Source organism: Semicossyphus pulcher, unplaced genomic scaffold, assembly GCF_022749685.1.
Source record: "Semicossyphus pulcher isolate SPU_LCO1_2020_fin unplaced genomic scaffold, fSemPul1.0.p SCAF_17, whole genome shotgun sequence".
In the NCBI taxonomy this organism is placed as follows: Eukaryota; Metazoa; Chordata; class Actinopteri; order Labriformes; family Labridae; genus Semicossyphus; species Semicossyphus pulcher.
This window is the reverse complement of record NW_027211681.1, coordinates 24,968,390-24,988,005: the sequence shown is the minus strand read 5'-3', so window position 1 is coordinate 24,988,005 and position 19,616 is coordinate 24,968,390. Positions and strand designations below refer to the sequence as shown.

The following is a 19,616-nucleotide window of genomic DNA, read 5'->3' as shown; positions in this document are numbered from 1 at the left end:
TTAAGTGGTAATTTGGATAAAAATGGACGCCACACAGTTTCAGAAGTTTTTGACCCTCAAACTAACTCTTACTTCCGTCCACCAACTGTCAGTGTACGTTAGTACAAACATGTTCTCCAATTTTTTGTGTCTGAACTTTTCTAATTATTCCAACACTATACATATGCTGGAGAATACTCCGTGTTGGTACACAATTTCAGTATTGAGATGTAAATGACCGAGACGATCAGAAGAAAAAAATTAAGAACTAAAACTTCTTAATATTTTAAGAAAAAGTTAAGCCTGATGTTACCCCCAAATCAATGATTGTTATGTCTTCTATATTACAAACTTCACAGTACAAATGGGCAACAATGAGCTTATTCTTATTCCTCATTTAAATAATAGCTACTTACTCTAAAGTTAATGTTGTGTGTTACAACTCATTACATTATTACTTTTTGTTTTTTTACATCAACACATTATGAAATTATTTTTATACCCACAAAAAATGTCAGAAAAAAAGACAAAAATACGATGAGTCATGTCAGGGTCTTTATCCATTTGTCACTCTCCCAACAAAAATCGTCGGTTTTAAATTTAAAGCGGTGAACTAAAGTGGCTTTCCAACCTGAGTATGACCTAAATTAAATATGGCTGCCATTTAGAAAAGGCCAGTAGACTCTTGTGCCTTGTGCATGTGAGGCATGGTTTCTATAACCCTCCTTCATGCTTGCTCTCTGTCTCTCTGCCCTTCTTCTTCTCCTTTCTGCCGGTGACCTGTTTATATCTCTGTCTGTTTCATTCCTCCATGTTTTGGTGAAGAAGCATGGTATGACATTTGCTTGTCAACGGCTTAGTAGTTTGGATTTAAGGCGCTATGGGTCAAGCTTTATCAAAATTTACAGATTGTTAAAACAAAAAGCACATGAATGATCTGCTGTTTGACCCAAGTGAGGTGTTGTCATTCAGTAGGCGCATACACTCACAAAAAAACACAATCTGATTTATCATTCGCAGCTCTGTAATAGTGTCACACACTCTACAGTCAGTGAAGTGAGTGCATTAAATCTCACTTCCTGTCTTCTCTCTTTCCTCCCTTTTTCCCCTCTATTTTTTATCTCTTTTCTCCTCATCTTCCCTTTCTGTACTTCCTTGTCTGCTCCCTCCTTCCACCTCGCAGACCATCACCGACACCAGTCCGATGCGTCGCTCCACCTCCAGCCTGGTCCACGGCCGGACGGGCCGGGGCGTGAGGCTGGACGATTACTCCCTGGAGAGGGTGGTGTCCGAGGAGGGGAGACACGGAGGAGGACGCAGACACAGGGACAGGAGCCACCGTACCTCGCAGCGCTCCCTGACCAGATACACAGACGCAGACACGGGTGAGTCACTCATAGTGTCATGTTACCTGTAATTCTCATCGTCATTAAGTTTACATCTGTATGCCGTTTTCTTTGTTTCTTGTTCAGTGAGTAAAACGTGTTTTGGTGCAAGCCTTTCAGCTGCTGTTAGGAACAGTTTGTCCTCGTTTACAATGAGCTGTATTTGCACACTAAACACAAGTTCCTGTTCATTTTTTTGTAGCATTAGTCTGAAGGGAAATACTCAACATTAAAGAAATTAAAGAATACAGCAGCTGTACCTGAGCTTGGCATATGTTTGATAGCCACAATTTGGGGGCAAATGCAGACTCGGTGATGACACGTCTTCTCAGATCTTGCATGTGATGATGATGTGACCAAGTCTATTATCCAAGCTTTTAATGATCGCCATGGGTAACACCGTAACAGTTGTTGAGGCAATTAAGAACAATCTGTTCTTTTTTTGAGTGAACAGAGCATCAACATATCCACTTCATTCCCGACGAGTCGAGTCTTGGCACAGAGAAGTCCTTCAAAAGGATATTGTGCCAACAGATAGCCCACTTCATCACTAATTGCGAGTGCAAATTGCATGCTTCAGCTGTTAAACTAATGCAACAAGGCTGGCACAGTTAAACTCTAAATCCTCTTTATAATTGGAGAGCTCTCTTATCTGATTGAGAAGACTCTTGTCTGCTTCTCGGACTCTGTAGTAAAGACCGTGTTTTAAATTACTTTTCTTTTCTCTACGTTTGACTGCACAGGTGTAGTCGATTTTTGACTTAACTTGTACGTCCTTACCGTGGGTAGATTAAATCCTCAGATAATAAAGAGACATCTTGCATCTACAAATGTAAACTGAGACATCTCCTTGCTAGGCCTGGGCACAGACCTCAGCACCACTACGCAGTCGGGCGACCTTCCACCTAAGGAGCGTGAGCGGGACCGTGGCAGGACCAAGGACCGTCGTCACCACCATCACCACCACCACCATCACAGCTCCATGGACAAGGAGCGCTACGGCCCTGAGCGCCACGACTACTCCCACAGGCATCCACAGGACCGCCAGTGGTCCCGCTCACCTAGCGAGGGGCCTGACGGGCGAGGACACAGACAGGTGGGCTTCAGAGACACAGAGGCACTGTCTTTCCTGTCCTTCTTTTGTTCATTTTCAATTATGTAGTCTTTTACTCAATTCAACATTTTCACACTGTGGCTATTTTCTCTTGATGTCAAAGCATAATGGAATGGTTATGTTAGCTGAACACTAAAGTTCTTCAGTCGCCAATAAGTTTTCAAATATGTTGTTAATCTTAAAATACGGCCGGCAGTAATTCAGATGTTTGTACGAGGTTTAAACCTGATATACAGCAGAACATTGTTTTAACATTTGATCCTCTCTGAGCATAACGTCAGAGGAAAATGGCCGCCATGTGAATATGATGAATACAGGCTGGAAATCACACTTGACCGTGTTCTTTACTGTCATTATGGGTACTTCAGTGCTGACGATGGTACTTTACACCATACCTAGCTACATTATACTCAATCTTTCAATCACGGCGGAGTAGGCTTTGTCGGGTATTATTCCAGATATTTGACTGCTTTCACAGAGGTAAAGGACTGGTTCATTACTTATGAAGTGATCCATAACCCATGTCTTTTTTTCCCCTCCACAACTACTGTTCTTTTACCCAGTAGGAATTTACACAGATTCATACTCCTACTTATGGATTTCAATCTTTCTTTTTTGTTTTATGCTTTTTCCTTTATCACTGTTTCTCTCTGTCCATTTTTCTTCAATGTGACATGTGGCTTCTTGGTGTAAATTTTTTGCCTCATCACTATGTTTTCAAATAATTTTCAATGGTGTTTCTATCAATCTCTTCTCTATCTTCCTCTCTCTGTTCTCTATCTCTGTCTGTTCACCACCTCTCTGCTCTACTCTGGTCTCTGTTGTTGTTGTTGTGGTGCGGTTTGATTTTCCTTGTTTACATTTTGCTGTAGGGCAGTAGTTCGGTGAGCGGCAGCCCGGTCCCCTCCACCTCGGGGACCAGCACTCCAAGGAGAGGCCGTCGCCAGCTGCCCCAGACCCCTGCTGTGCCCCGTCCACATGTCACCTACTCCCCCGCCGTTCGCAAGCCCAGTTACGCCCCCCCTGGGCCGGGCCGACTGCGCTCACCCTCTCCCCGGCACTTCTCCCCACCAGACCACGACAGAGGCTACCACCACCGACCCCCGTCACGTCAAGCTTCTCCACACCACGGGGGCTCCTCTTCCCGGCACGGTTCGCCGCGCTCCCCGAGGCACCAGTCCCCGCGCTCGCCCCTCCACGGCTCTCCCAGGTCCCCTCACCGAGGACGCTGGAGCGGGCCTCCGCCTGGGGACAGCCTGGAGGGTGACGGACCCTTCTACGAACGAGACTACGAGTACGAGCGGCACCATGAGCCCCCGGCCTATGAGCAAAGCCTCTCCCATGGCAACCCACATCCCCATGGGGGAAATCCTCACCCCCACCCACGCTCACCTAGGACTGCCCGCCACGGGCCCCCTCCGCCCCCTCACCCGCATCCACGTAGGGTGCCCAATGGCTACCGCTCATCCTCACCTTCCCCACATCGGCGGGGGCCACCTGGGGTACCTCCCCATCCGCATCACCGCCCTCCCCATGCCCGTGGGCCTCGCAAGGGCCTGCATGAACCTTACAGTGAGACGGACGAGGATGACTGGTGCTAGCAACCACAGGAAGCGAGGGATACAGGCAGGAGAAGAGAAGAAGAATAGCAGCCTCCGGTGCTCTGGCCTTGGATATGTAGACTTTTAATAAAGCAGTGATGGGAAATTTGTTGGGGGTGATCGAATGCCCTCCTGAACCCTCTACCCTCCCCCCCTCAGACTCTAAATTAGAGGAAGGGCAAAGGGGAGAGGGGGTGAAGGTGCTGCAAATTTTACAGATTTTGTGTAAGACTCAAATTAGTGACAGTGCAGCACATGGATAAAATGAAAAAAGACAAAGCCAAGACAACCAGGGCGCGGGCCAGGGCCCAGTTTACCTCTGCCTCTCTCAGTCTCAGAACTACACCTTCTTAGAATTCTATGCTTGACCAGCAAGGCCGGGCTGCAGGAGGGAAGAGAGAGGTGTGGGAACGGAAAAGTGAGGGAGGCGCATGTTAAACGGCCAGGGATGATCGTAGTTTACGAGGCCTAAAAGCGCTTCTCTCAGACTGTTGCGTTGTGACCAGTTAGCCCCCGTCAGATGTGAGCTATCTGTCGCTGGCCGGTCTACTAATGTAAAAGCCTGAAAATGAGCTGGAACACGGAGTCCAATGCTTGGACTCAGCTCCTTTAACAGATATGTTTAAAGAAAATAAATTAACAAAAAGCCAGGACCCCCTAACCCTTACATGCCAAGCTATGCCTCCAGAAAATCAAACTTGAACAATGAAGAACAAAAATGAAACTTTACATGACAAACAATGAAAAGAAAAAAAAGGGAGAACAACCACTTTATCTTTAATCTTTTTCCTTTCCAAGGGACAGAACCAGGAAGCTCCGCCTATACTGCAAAAACCAGCCAATCACAGCGCTGGCTGATATTTGATGAGTTTTATCATCTCTGTTTACTGTTAAAGACTCACTTAATGCTGACGGAACTGGTGTGGCATCACTTCCTGTCCGGCATGGATGGTGGTGGTAGTGGAAGGGGCGGGGCACAGTGTGGTTTTACTTCCTGTTCATTGCGCTATGAAGGTGACTTGAGACAGAAGAAGTCGGACACTACGTCAAGCTCCTTCCTGCTTGGTTACTCAACCCCGGCGCAAGGCAAGGGATGACCTGACAGGAAATGACATCACACAGGTTGAATGGGGCGGAGGAGAGGAAAGGAGGGATGGGGAAAAAGACTAATTTCTTCAGTATTTCTTCTATTGATTACTTCTCCTTCTTGTTCTTCTTCGGACATTGGAGCTTGGTTCTTCTGTTGCATTCGCTCAGCCTCCTTTGATCTTTTTCGGAGTCCAAAATTTGATGGAAACCTGCATGATTGATTAAATACATACTAGAAGAGAGGAAATCTAACTGGTGTGGGTGGGACCTGGGGGCTTTATAGAAAACTCTGAATTTAGGTTTACAAAAGAAGTTCTCTTCTTTCAGACTCTCTCTCTCTCTTACATCTCAAATGAAATTTTCTTTAACTTTTTACCTTGAACAGGTTCCGACTGTCGGCTGTTTTGTTTGTCTGTTTTCTGCCGACGCGGTTCAAAAGTTTCTACAACCTGTTGAGACAGGAAACACTGCAGGACCACTTTAACGTTTCCTGTTGTGCTTGAGAGACAAGAGGGAGAAAGAGTGAGGAGAAAGACGGACTTCTACCACACTCGATTTATTATTGTTAATGATGATAGTCTTATGAATAATGATATCAATGTCAATGCAAAATGACGATGACAATGATGATACTGATGATTGATTGATTGACTGATTGATAGAACTGTTGTTGTAGATTTGTTGTCATGTTATTTGGAGTTTAAGTATGCTATGTCCATCTTGTTTACATCCATTATGTTTTGATTCCCCCTCCGTTCGATGACGTTTACCGGGTTCCTGATGCCTTCTTGCAACTTTTCGGGGCAATGAATGCTTGGGAACAATCATTGAGCAGTGTTGCGTGTTGTAACGCAACTCTTAAGATACACTCTCTAGTCAGAAGGTTGGAGGTCAGGGGAGCTTTGGTACCTGACTTGCAAGGATTCGTGGGGTCAGTTCTCTTGTCAAGCCAACCCAAAGATCAAGAATTCAGGCCAAGAGGCAGGAGCAGACCAGAGCATTGAGAATGTGGAAGAGTTTTAAAAGGCAGAAGCCTGTTTGACTGAGGTTTAAGCTCTACCAAGAAATTCTTCCACTCGCAGCCAAAAAAACAACAAATCTCAATGTTCCCCTCTGTCGGGCTCTGTAGCTTTGTAGTGAGATCGCTTGCCGACAGTGACGGCACAGTATTGGTGGTACAGTGTTGGTGTCAGTCAGTGTTAGGTGGTTTTGTTCTCTTCTTTTGCCACCAGGGGGCAGTTATCAGCACACATTATCCGGCCTGCCTTCCCCCCCTCGACAGGACAGCCTCTGGGCCACATCCTGGTTTCTAGACCTGGAGTGAAATCTCTGCTTATATGGGTCTCGAATATCTTTGTAAGATGGAAGTCCAGTCCTAGACGGGAAGCCTGGATGTAGCCTTGGAGACGCCATATCTGTCCGTTTGTCCTTTGTCTGCCTGTCTGTGCCAATGCTGACACCCCTGCCCCCCTCCAGCCCCTTCTCTCAGGTCTGGATAACCAGAGAACAGTCACCAAATCACTGATCTAATCATATGAGGTTGTAGCAAAGCTGAAACCTTCTCTGCCAAAACCCACCTCCAGTATCCACCATTCAACCGCTCTCTCCTCATCTATCTTATTCTTTTTCTGTCCATTTGCTTTGACATCCGTTCTTTCAGCTTGCCAGAAAGCGACACTAAAGACTCAAAAGGCATTACAGGACAGAAACACTTAGGAATAATAACTTCATCCTTATTGTTATGAGGGACAACAATTATTGAATATTCAATAACTCTAGGACACAGAGATAAAGTATAGATAACTATAGATGATAAACTACATATAAATCTAGATATGATACAGTAGATGTAGTTATAGATAACAGAGTTTTTAATAATTAGAGTTTCAGAGATTTATTTATTTTGCATACCGTTCATGCTCATGACACGGTCAAAGATCTAGCTACTCTTGAAAACCTCGCACTGTTTTCTTCGCAGTCGCAGAAGCCAGAAAACAAACCCCAGTCCACGTGTTTTGACTCTATGCAGACCTCATAAGCATCCTCACAGTATTATTTCGGAGGACAAACTGCAACGCTGTAAAAGGGAATAATAATACAGGAGCACGCAGATCTGTGAAAATGTGAAGATCGACACCACGTTTGCACACGTCACTTGACATCACGCCCATGGTGAAACTTTTTCTTTCATGTACCTCCAGCTGATCCCGTTTCCTTCTCCATATTTCTCTCCTCTCCTGAAATGTGTTGCCTCCAGGAAGCAGTTAGGCATAGCGTAGTAAAAATGGGAAATGGGGGTTTATTTTTGCCTTTTGTTTATTCGTTTGGCGGGAGTCGTGGGGGCGAACACCCAAAACCCTTCTGCCCGTACCTCCATTAAAAAAAGGTTATGGCAGGTGGGGATGCTTCCCCCTACAGAGCCACAGTGCCTTCTGTATCAGAGTCATGCTCATCACTACCCGAATCTCCTCGCCCCTGGCCGCTCCCGCCTGTCCCCCCTGTACCCTCTGTAGTAGTTGAGATCAACCAAACTACGCCTTAAAAGTCAAGTCCCGCCAGCTCACATGCTAGCATAGAAACAAGCAGAGCAGTGACTTTGAGACTGGGCCACATTCAGGTAATAGCCAAGAGGCTAGACTTGACGTAGGGAATTAATATCGCAATCGGTATTAGATTGAAATCGTTAAAACTCCCATGCAAGCGTACACAGATTTTTGTGGTAGATTTTTGGTAGAAAAAGATCTGAATACTTTAAATCAGAATAGGTCGGACTGAAAAGGTCATAGATGATATTAAGGATGCTGCTAGCAAGCTAGCCCTCTTGGCTTCCCCTCTAGTACACCAACCCCTAACTGGAAGCGATGTGAACGAGCAAACTAGCTCAAGTCAAGGAGGTTGTCAGAGAACAGTCCATTTGACGTGTTGCTTGTTTGAAAATCCACAAGCGACACAAAAAATGCAATCTCATCCCCTCTGCAGCAGTGTCGCATCGCTGCAGTATATCCTGGCAATCTTTTGCACTCCATCTGTTGTAATTCGATCGCTCGCTGAAAGTTAGGTGGTGGTGTTAGGTGTGGCATTTTGTGTGCACACCAGAGAAAACGTTGGTCCAGTTTCAGGCGGTGTAGTGAGAGGTTTACAGAGGTGCAAAGTGGTTTGCTTACTTCTCAGGTCCCTCTAGAGTTAGATAGCTAGCTAGTTAGCGAAAGGTAGGGAAGAGTCAGCTACAAATCTAGCAGGCCTCAGATTGAGTAATTGTATGGTTTTACCTGGCATGGCGTCAGACGTTACCTCCCGCCTCCTGTCACTAACCCACATCACACACTCGAACCCCCTCCACCTCCCCACGAGCAGCCTCCTGACGCACCAACACTCGACGCCTCGCGTGTTGACAGACAGGCAGGAAAACCCCACCTCCATTTTGGGCTCCACGACACCACTCGCTCGTCCAGAATTGTAACAGCAGATCCAAAATGGCCGACACACAACACTGCACTTGTGTGAAAACATGTTGTGTGTGCTTTTCTGAGAAAAAAAATCCCATTCTTTGGGGAAAAAAGGGAACATCTGATCTTTCTTACTTTGCATCTGCTTTCTGCGTCTTCACCCATCAGTCTTAACCTCTGACAAACCTTTGTTCTCTTTTCTTCTTTGTTATGGGGTGAAGGAAAAACTAACACAACGCACCAACCCATCCACTCAGTCGGCTGTGAAATTGTGTCAGTGGGTCAGACGTGAGGCAATGTGTCGACTAAAACACGAATAAGGGCTCTCTTTAAAAAAAAGTACACAGTGGGTTTTAATGTACAGTAGTGCTGCCAAAAGTTGTGCTTATGTAGCTGAAGCCACGCTGTGGTCTCCCCTTTGTACAGCACTAGATGTGTGCATGCGTGTGTGTGTAGGGAGTCAAGAGCGGAGCAAGGAGGGAGGGAGGGGGCGGGCGTTCGGGGCAAAAGGCAATGAAAGAGATTTTAATAAGTTGAGGGTCCTGCTTCGGGTGGACGGGGGGATTTTCTTGGGAGGGTGGGCAGCAGAGGTTGTAGTGATGTTAACACACAATTTCACAATGGCACTGGACCACTTTTCAGGCTCATCCTCATGCTCAGAAGACATTCTGTCACTGTCACCTACGCTTGGTCCCACTTTGAGGGGGGCGGGGCTACTGCTGCGACAGGGAAACACTCACTACGTGTGCGTTTGTTTGCAAGTGTTTGAGTGGTGTGTGCGTGTATGTAGGGCTGATGCTATTATTGATTAATTTGGCACGTGTGATTATGATTAAGCACTTAGTCTAATAGTTTATAAACAGTTGTTTTAGAAATGCCAGTAGTCATATGAATTTAACATTTTGTGTTTCAATTTTAGTGCACATTAGTTGCTGCAACCCTGCACATTTATGGTTCAAAATAATTCAAATAATGTTTTTTAATTTCTATAAAATTTTAATTTATCTTGGAGGAAATTTAAGTACCCAAGATTATAAAGAAAAAACATGGTTTATAGTTTAAAATAAGTATAAATGACAGTGCAGGTTGGAATGCTGCAAAGAAAGGTGACCTTAGGAATACTTAGAATATATTTAATTATTTGTAATGATATAAAGACAGAAGTAGTAAATCCTTCTGAAAACACAGCATTTTTAATCAATAAATGACCTTCAATGATTTATCAATATTGCAATATTTTCCAGCCGCCGATTAATCATTGTATCTTTTCAGCGCTCATTTTGTGGCCGTGTGTGTGTGTGTGTGTGTGTGTGTGTGTGTGTGCACATGTCCTGACACCATCAGCTACAGTAGGTAACCCTCAGTGCCTTAAACTGTACAGGACACAATGACTTCTCCCTCTGAGAGGATCAAAGCGCGCACACTTACGATTTTAATGTCCTCATCACCATCTTCTTCCTCCCTCCTTCTCCCACCCACTCCTCGCCGTCCTCTGGGATCATTAAATCGAGCCTGGACGGGTGAGGTTTGGGGTGGAGGGTGGAAGGGCAGGTAGATATTTATGTCATTTCTCTCACCCATTCTCTCCCGTGCCGTCTATTGTATATTTTGGCTCTGTAATTCTTGTGTATATAATCCATAAACTTTCTGAAAAACTCACGGTGTTCATCTTCATTAATTCTGTCTCGACTAGCAGTGTTTCATTCTTCTTCTCTCCACTCATTCCCTCATGTAATACCATTCATAAACACAAGGTGGTGGGATTGCGCTTTCACCATTATCACTCTTTATACAAGGTGTACTGTATGTCTCTGTGTAGGTTGAATGAGTTCATGCCAGGCTGTGTGGGTGTGTTTTGTCTGAAAGCATCAGTCTGAAATCTACCGTTTGTGTGTCATTGTGCGCACATTCAGTTCTTTATGAATCCAGCAAGTATTATGGGTGGAATTTTTGATGATTTCTGCACATAAATCTATAATTCATTCACCTCAATTGATATGTTAGCAGAAATTACCTTTCTTTTTTCAGAGAAAGAGAAAGATTGTGTTCAATCCTACAGAATTAACCGTTCCATTTCCATATAATAAAGTAGTTAAAAGTTGCACTAATCTACAACCAGGGCACCAGAAAAGACGATAATTGCCACTTTAAAAAGTGCTGATGGCTAATTTGTTAAACATCTAACTGTTAGCTTGTTTAATTGTCATTAAATTGATCTTAATGGAGCATTTATCTCAATCATTAAACATTTTCAGTGAAAGGTTATTTAAAAAGAGTAGAGAAACTGTTATTCCATAAAATTAAGATCACTTGAACTCACTTGATTGATCTCAAATACTTGTTTTTTTCTGTATAAAGAGTGTGTCCAAACTAACAACAGGTTATTAATAAAGCATGTTAAACTGTGCACTGATCAACTGCAAGAGAACAGAGAAAAATAACCATATACTATTACCTTACAAAGTGCTGATGGCTAGAGTGTTAGCTAACTTTTGAAGTATGATGGCGAAAGAGTTAACCAGTTTAGTTTTAGCTTCGAGGCATGATAGCTAAACCAGCTAACCTTTAGGCACTGACGCATGAGAGCTAAGAGTGCATCAGCTCCCTGTTAGCTAGAGGGATGATTGCTACAGTGTTGACCAGCTAACAGTAAACTACTGACATGATGGCTAAAGTTTTAACCAGTTTACTGTTAGCCACTGGTGCATGATAGCTAAAGAGTTTATCAGCTATTAGCTACAGAGGGATGATTGCTACAGTATTAACCAGCTAACTGTTAGCCTCTGGCGCATGATAGCTAAAGAGTTTATCAGCTTATTGTTAGCTACAGAGGGATGATTGCTAAGGTGTTAACCAGCTAACTGTTAGCTACTAACAGAGCAGACAATGCAACATCAATTTGAAGCTGTGTTTGTGCCCACCTGCCACAGTAAATTGAAGGTTCCCATGCTGATAGATGTTTACTAGCAACGTACTAACTTAAATAGCCTAGCCTAATTTAGTAATTAGTAAAACAAAGCTGCTAACCTGAAGCTAACACTCCCTGCCCTGTGCTAACACCATTAATGTGACTCTATGGTTTTTGTGCACGTTATCAAAACTTAAATCTCTGATACTTGCCGTGCTCGTCCTTTTGTGCTTAACTTGACTCCTCTGAGACATGAGTGTAGTGTCTCCTGCTGTCGCCATAGCAAACCTCAAGGCCCCTCTCTCTCTGTTTCCATCAATCACTCTTTGATTTCTCGCTTACCGTCTCCCTCTCTCCGTTAGTTTCCATCTCCATCCATAGAGACAAGTTGCTTCCTGAAGATCTGTCCTTATGTCTCGATGCAGAGGCCGATCCCCTCCCAAATCATCTTGCGGTGCCAAATGAGATTAAATAAGTGGGGTCCTTTTTTTTAACCCTTTGTAGCACTGATATCATCATTCTCAAGCCATTTATTTTAATGATTGATAATAATCAGAAGATTTTTGGGTCTTTGAACCAAACATGGCAAAGAAAACAGACACATTTTGTTTATTTTGCTCGATTGGTTTAGGTTAGCAAAAGCCAAATTGATCAATTTCTTAAAACATTAGTGAAAGATTGCGGCCATTTTTTGTCTCTTCTTCTTTGGTATTAAAACTGGTATTCATTTATAACCAATTGTACCTAACATTTAAGTCAGTTAACAGTTACAGTAATCAGTATCTGCTACTTTCGCGTAGCTTAATCTGGGCAAGCATCCCAAAACATAAAATGTTTGGAACATAAACGGCAACAAAACCCTCCCGCTGAAAAAATGATAGCTGAACCAGCCACAATCTAGGGGTAAAAAAAAAAGTAGCTACAAAGGGTTAAATATTTCAAAGGATCCATTCATAAGAGGAATGAAAGTGTTGTCATTGCAGAGATGCATTGGGGAATATCTCTGAAGCAACTACCATCCATACCGCCCATCACCATGCAAACCATCGAAACATTCGACCCAGTAGAAACCGAACCAGTGCCACAGTAGAAAACCATACAGGATTCACTCAGCAAGTTGGGGAAAAAAGAGAAAAAATAAACATACATGGCAATTTAAGATAAAAGAGAAGTATTTAATTACAGATTTGCATGTGCAATGTGCATGCCACTATGTGGGGTAACAAGTCAACTTCAGGAATTAAAAAAAAAATAAATATAAAGAAAAAAGTATATATATGTAAAAATATATATAGATAGATGTTTTTAAGAGCAATGTGTTTCTTTTTTTCTTCTATTTTTAAAAACAAAAAATTCCAAAAAACCTGACCAAAAAAAAATAATAACAAAAATGAAAAAAAAAAAAAATCATCCTGATTAAAAAAAAAAAAATGGAAATGACTTTGGTGATGAAATCAAAGAATGTTTGTTTGTTATATTTGCCAGTTATTTCACGGGGGGATAAACCGTGGGGGAACAAGGATAGATAACACTTTAACTAACATAACAAAAAAAAAAGAAAAAATGATTTTAAAAAGGGGGAGAAGGAATACGAAACTTTTCCTTGATGAAAAACAATCCCTTTGAGAGTAAAGAGCTGCCTGAACCTGAATCTGGTGATGTTATTCCCGTTTATTCCGGCTATGAAATCCCTTCTTTCTCTCTCCCTCTCTCCCTCTCTCTTTACCCGACCATCTCTTTCTCTCCCTCTGTTCCTTTCTCTATCTATCTCTGCTGTTTCTACCAGTGCATTTTGTAATTTCAAACAGAACTCTTCCTAAAGAACCTGAATAAACCAGAGAGAATGCATTCTACCCATTTTCCTGTCTGCTTTATTGATCCTGAATCCATCAACACACACAGTAACACACTGTATTATAGTATTCACATTAAGAATGAACAGATATTAATAGTCTGATTTCCGGCGTAAAATTGTTTACAACATTTTTGAGACAACCCCTATCCCCCCCCGAGCGGGCGCTGCCATCTTGCTCATATGTTTCCAGAGTCTGTGCAGTAGAGATCGGCCGATGGAGCTGCAGTACAGAAGCCCCGCCCCTTCCTCTGCCCAAAACATATTTAATCTCCAGGCAAAACGTGTTGGAGCCATCACGTTAGCAGATATTCACGCTTATGGAAGGTTCGATGACTGTAGTGTTAATGTTAATAATCCTCTACTCTGCCACTTGGGAACAGAACGCTGCAGGAGCCCCATTTGTCAACAGAGCTGTCAATCATGAGGCCACACCCCCTTTTTACAGCATTAAATAACTAATTATAAGTAAACTTGTCATAAAAATGAACACTTGGACGTAAATCAGCATGATAAGAACTAACTATAATGACAGAAACCATGTTTGAGAAAAATGTATTTGACGTGTATTTTGATTTTATAGTTTGACTCATGTCCCATCTGTTAACATGGAGGAGGCGGGCTTTTTGAGCTGTACTGCAGCCAGTCAGCAGGGGGCGATAGAGAGGGTTTGGCTTCACTTGTAGGGAGCTGTCGTGTCGGCCATCTTTTATAAAGTCTATGGACTGATACCACTCTCGTGTGTCCATAAAGTAGGCTGTTATGTTTGGAGTCTCTGCTGGCTGCCACACAGTGACGACTTAACTTAGATTACATAAAAAGCATGTTTATAATTGAGCTTTAGAGGGGTAATTAGGAAGTTTTTCTAGGTTTCAGACAGAGTCAGACTTACTGCTTCCTAGTCTTTATGCTAAGCTAACTCTCTCTCCTAGCACTGGGCTAAGAAGTGGACAATGTATTATAAACAATATTTGGACGAGACAGGGGAACATTGCTTCACTTCCATCCTGGTTGAGATATCACCGTGTCGCGACTTGTCAATCACAAGGTAGCCACACCTTTAAGTGTACCCTGCTTTATCGTCTATTTTGCTCTAAAATTAAACACTACTTTACAAAATGAACATCATGTTAAATTGAAGAAGACTTTAAACTAGTGATCGAGACATTGAACTCATTAGAAAAATGTTTAATGAGGTGATAAATCAACTCAGAAGTAGGGAAATTCTCTCATAGACCTCCACCTCCAGACTTTTTCGGAGCAGCAGAGGGGATGCAGGGTGAAGGCATTTCAACTTTGGCTTCATTTTAAGAGTCTAACTCAATATATTACATAAAGTCTTTGCCGAGCAGTAGCTTCAAGTCTGCAAGAAGCAACAAATAAAGTGGATAACATCTGTACAACATTGTGCAGAATTTAACATTTAATCAATCACAGCAGGAACTGAAAAACAGAACTTATCACAAGAGGTTTGTTAAGCATGATACAATGTTATATCAGTTGCTTTATTGTGAAAAGACTTGCCTATTACTTTCATGCCAAAGTCAGCAGTGAGGTCTTTTTAGAAGCAGAATCAGCTGCTAACCAGGCAACACGGATGAGAGGGTTGGTTATACTGATGGTTTTAAATATGTGATTGTTGGGATTATGATATTCTAGATTTTTATTTCTTTAGATCCCAAGAAAAGACAAAACCCAACGTTGTCTTAAAATGAAATTTCATGGAATCTGTGGAGATTAAGGAACGACATAACTCCCGCAGCCTTGTGGTTTGAGTAGTTGGAACACCAGAGGTGAATAATACTCTCCTTTATTCACACGGATGCCTTAAAGTTTTCAGTGCAACAGTAGTACAAATGGTCGGAGATAAACAACAATAATGTGACATCTCTTTGTATTAATAACTTTCAACTTTTACACACAAAGTCATTTCATAGTATGGACATAAAGCCAGATTTATTCTTTCAGATTAAACTTTAAACAGATTATTTAAGTATAACTTTCACTAATCAGAGAGTTGAATGTGAACACTTGATGCAGATTACTGTTTTTATTTTTGACAGTTTTCAGACGCGCAACAAGGACGAAAAAAGTATAATTTATTGATAATTACTGCTGTTAAATGCAGTGGAAACTTTCAAAATAGGATTTCATTAATACAACTATTAAAGATAACAGCGTGATACCCGAAGTACAACAGCAGTGTGTGTTTGGTGCAGGTGCAGATGACAGTAAAAACTTAAAGACTATTCTGTGCATTAATCCATTGAATGTAACATCTAACGACATACTCAGGTAATGATGTGATTGACAAGCTGTAGTCTGTAAATAAGTCTTTGATTCTACAGGAAACTCTCAGCTAAAATCAGCATGAAATATCTTCATAAAGTCTGTTCATATCAAATTAAGACGACAACAAAGCTTGACATGAATCGTTTAAAATCTTAGATTAAAGGAGAACATCAAATGTGAGCGTGCATCTCTTTTGAAATTTCATCTTAAAACTGGTCAGAATTTCCTGATTTATGATGCAAAGGATGAGGATGAGAATGAGGATGCAGACAGTGGTTGTTTTGTTGTGTCTTTTTTTCATCGTTGCGTGGAACACACTTTCTCAACTTGTACCCTGCAACAGTTCTTTCCCTCTCAGATGAGCACGTCTGCCTGAATGGAAACGAGAAGCAGTGAATTGCAGAGTTAGAAACCCTCGGAGGCGGCCGACACACCACAGGTGAGGCGCTCCTGCAGAACACCAGCTGCTTCTTTTTCTGTTCCAGCATTTAAAACGTGTTGAAATGAAACGCCCCCTCATTGAGTGTCCTCAGACCGTCTCCCTCCTCCCCCTCCTCTTCGTCTTCCTCCTCCTCCTCTCTGTCTACGTCTGGCACTACGTCACTGCCGTGGGCTGTGGAAGACACACACACACACACACACACACACACACACACACACGCAGCCCTTTGCTGTGTCCTACACGGCCCCCTCCCCGTGTAGTCACGTTTTATTGACATCCTTCCTCTTTTTTCTTTTTTTCTTCTCTCCATCTTCCGCTCTTCCTGCAGCCCTTCCTCTCCTCACATCTGTCCTTCCCCTTTCTCGCTGTCTGTCTGGTTCCCACACACACACACACACGCACACACACACACACACACACGCACACACACACACACACTGGGTGGCATTCGTCTGAATCATAGAGAGGCTAAAAACACAAGAAAATGATGTCCCAATTTGATTTTTGCAAGAAGATGCAATTATCTGTGTGCTATAAGGACATTTAAAAACACTCAAAGCATCGCCTCTGGCCATTAGTCTGCCTACTGCATCATTAACACACATGCACACACACACACACGCACACACACACAGGCTGCACACACACAAGGCCAGATGTATCAGAGTGCTCTGTCCTCCTGCAGCTGAGTCTAAAAATAGACCCCTCCTACACATTCTGTCGCCCGCCGGCATCGACGCATCACTTCCTGTCTCTGCCAGCTCTACTGCTGCTGCTGCCAGACACACACACACACACACACACACTCTCACACACACAGTAATGAATGCAGGCATTCTCACACACTCTTAGTTAGTCAGTCCTCTGCTGTAATCAGACGTCTCAGTCAGTCACACAGTCAGCGCCGAGAGATGAACGGCATCATGAGTTTACAGCTTCTTGACATGTGATCATCAAGTGATTGCATGCGCATGCGCACACACACACACACACTAACACACACACACACACACACACACACTGATACATAACACATAATTACTTCCCCCTTTCATTTCTAGAGAAACACATGAGGTACTTTCTGAGCAGATTTCGACAGAGCCTTACTTCCTGTTCGCAGGAACAAACACTCACACGCTAATATTGATTTTTATCTTCTTTGATATAAATTTTAAATGTTTGTTTTTTTGTAATTTGTGCTTTAAATTGAAATTATTTAGTTTTTGTCAGAGGAATATTTTGTTCTTTAATCAATGAACAAATGGTCATCACTTAGGGACTGTGTGAAAATGATACGCGTGGGTGTTGGGGCAGAAAAGAGGAATATTTGTAATAAATATTTGAGCTGTAATATTAAACCCTTCAGAGCAGCTTCTCCATTCCTCCAGCATGAGGGAAGTCAGGTGACGTATAGGAAGGCCGTTACAGTCTGCTCAGTGTCGGGGTTTAGAGTCATCGTTCAAACAATGCAGGACTTTCAGAGACCAGAGTCTGAGTCCAGTGTGAGATATAAAGGCCACATTCAAACCCAGCCCTTAATGTGTTTACTAAATGCTACCAAGTCCTTTTTGTACCTGAGTCTAAACAGATGCACAAGATCTACTGCGTAATGTTTTATAAGATGAGATCAGCTTTATTGAACCCCACAGGGGAAATGTTCTTGTTACAGCAGCTCATAAAAAGAGACAGATTACATAACCAAGTAACAAGTGATAAAGAGAGACAAAAATAAAGTGGGCAATAAAAGGAAAAAAGGGTAGCAATATAAACCATAACAGTAGCAAATAATGATAATAATGAGTGCAGTGGGCCACAGGTTCAATCACCATTGTGTTACCTTATTCAGCGATAGAGACTTACCAGACATTTATTTACATGAAAATCTTTGAGATTATTACTTTAAACACACAACACGCTCATCATGATTTACCAGAATGAGATAAAATGTTGTGTAATATTGCACAGCACGATTAAACTATATATGTCATATAAAAAGAATATGTGATGCTGGTGTTAAAGAGTCTGAAGCAGCGGGTATGTAGGACCTGCAGTAGCCGGTCCTTCTTGCAGGGTGGGTGTCTCTGTCTGCTCTCATCATACGAACCGCTGTGAGCATGACGTGTTGACAGAGGACAACAATCCTGCTTCTGCTCTGAATTTTTCAGGTTTCCATCCAAGTACAGACACTAAAAAATAATCTTAAAAAGAAAGAAATATACAGTAGTTCATTTAAATAAAACAGCCAGTGATTACTCACAGTGTCACATCTCAAAGAAACATGTCATTAAACCACGTACATTCATCATTATTGACGCGCACATCATGCAATCAATGATCAGGGACCCCGTATCGGCCCCCGCACATCTGCACACGTCTCCCTCCCCCTGATTGGTCACACCGTGTTATCTGCCTCCATCACAGGGAGCAGCAGCGGCGGTCGATGCATGCCTGCATCCTGTGTGAAGACGTTTCGCTCTGCTGTTCTTTTTTTAGCTGCGAGCTGTTAGAGCTGCACGTCACTGTGACTGTCTGCCCTCTGCTCCCTGCATCTTAATCAGGCTAACAGCATATACAGTGTGCGGCTGTCGCTGTGCACGAATCCACCAGGAATCCATCAGTGAGAACGCAGCTGCTGTTTAAATATGTATGAGTGTTTTATGTTTTTTAATCCACTATATTTTAGAGGAGAGAGGAGTGATTATTTTATTGTCAAAAACATCACAAGACAAGGAGCTGATCTTCCAAACAACTATCTTCTTCCTCTGTCATAGAGCCGCATTGTTCTCTAAAAAACACATCAATCAGCCGCTCTGTTTCACTGCACGGCACGTTCCTTTATCACCATGAAGACACACTTTGGTTTATTTCCAGTCCCACATTCACCGTCCTGCTGCTGAAACCCTCACTGGAGGAAATACACCACTACTGTTTCTATCATTTTTGTTTTGGTCTTTCAGGGAAACATCTAATAGATCCTTTAAATGACTATAAGTAGTAAAATTCATGCCAACTTGGGGCAGCTCCAAATTCAAAAAACAGGTGTTGTTTTTCACAATCCCTACGTCGGTTGAAAAGCCGGAACCAGGAAGTGTTTGCTGTGTTTGTGTGATGTTAATGTTAATGTCAGGTGGTGGAATTAAGTCTTAACTTGAAGTATCTCAACATCTATGAGACATTCATGGTCCCGAGAGGATGAAGCCTAATGACTTTGGTCATCCCTCGACTTTTCCTCTTGCTCCAACAGTCGCTTGCAGTCCTCCAACCCAAATAGGTTCCTATTGTTCCTACCCACTGATATAACAGGAGGTTTTACTGCTGGCAGGCAACACATTCTGTTACCGGCACGTTTGTCCATCCATCCGTTATGTATATCTCTTATCCTGTTCAGGGTCGCAGGAAGCTGGAGCCTATCCCAGCTGTCATTGGAGGAAAGGCGTGGTTACACCCTGGCCAGCCAATCACAGGGCTGACACACAGAGACAGACAACCATTCACACTCACACACACA

General features: G+C 42.8%; 1 protein-coding gene across 3 annotated transcripts in view; it reads left to right on the top strand.

Annotated features, from left to right (window-relative positions):
- Positions 1 to 13,375, top strand: part of cacna1ab (calcium channel, voltage-dependent, P/Q type, alpha 1A subunit, b) — a 110,645-nt gene extending 97,270 nt beyond the window's left edge. For 2 of the 3 annotated variants that reach the window (XM_069665178.1, XM_069665177.1), the window contains 3 exons: positions 1,163 to 1,364; positions 2,222 to 2,460; positions 3,351 to 13,375. In XM_069665178.1, coding sequence (XP_069521279.1) covers positions 1,163 to 1,364; positions 2,222 to 2,460; positions 3,351 to 4,079 — 1,170 coding nt within the window. In that variant the 3' untranslated portion in view covers positions 4,080 to 13,375. The remainder of the gene's footprint in view (positions 1 to 1,162; positions 1,365 to 2,221; positions 2,461 to 3,350) is intronic. The other variant, XM_069665176.1, reaches the window with a different exon arrangement.
- Positions 13,376 to 19,616: the final 6,241 nt, after the last annotated feature.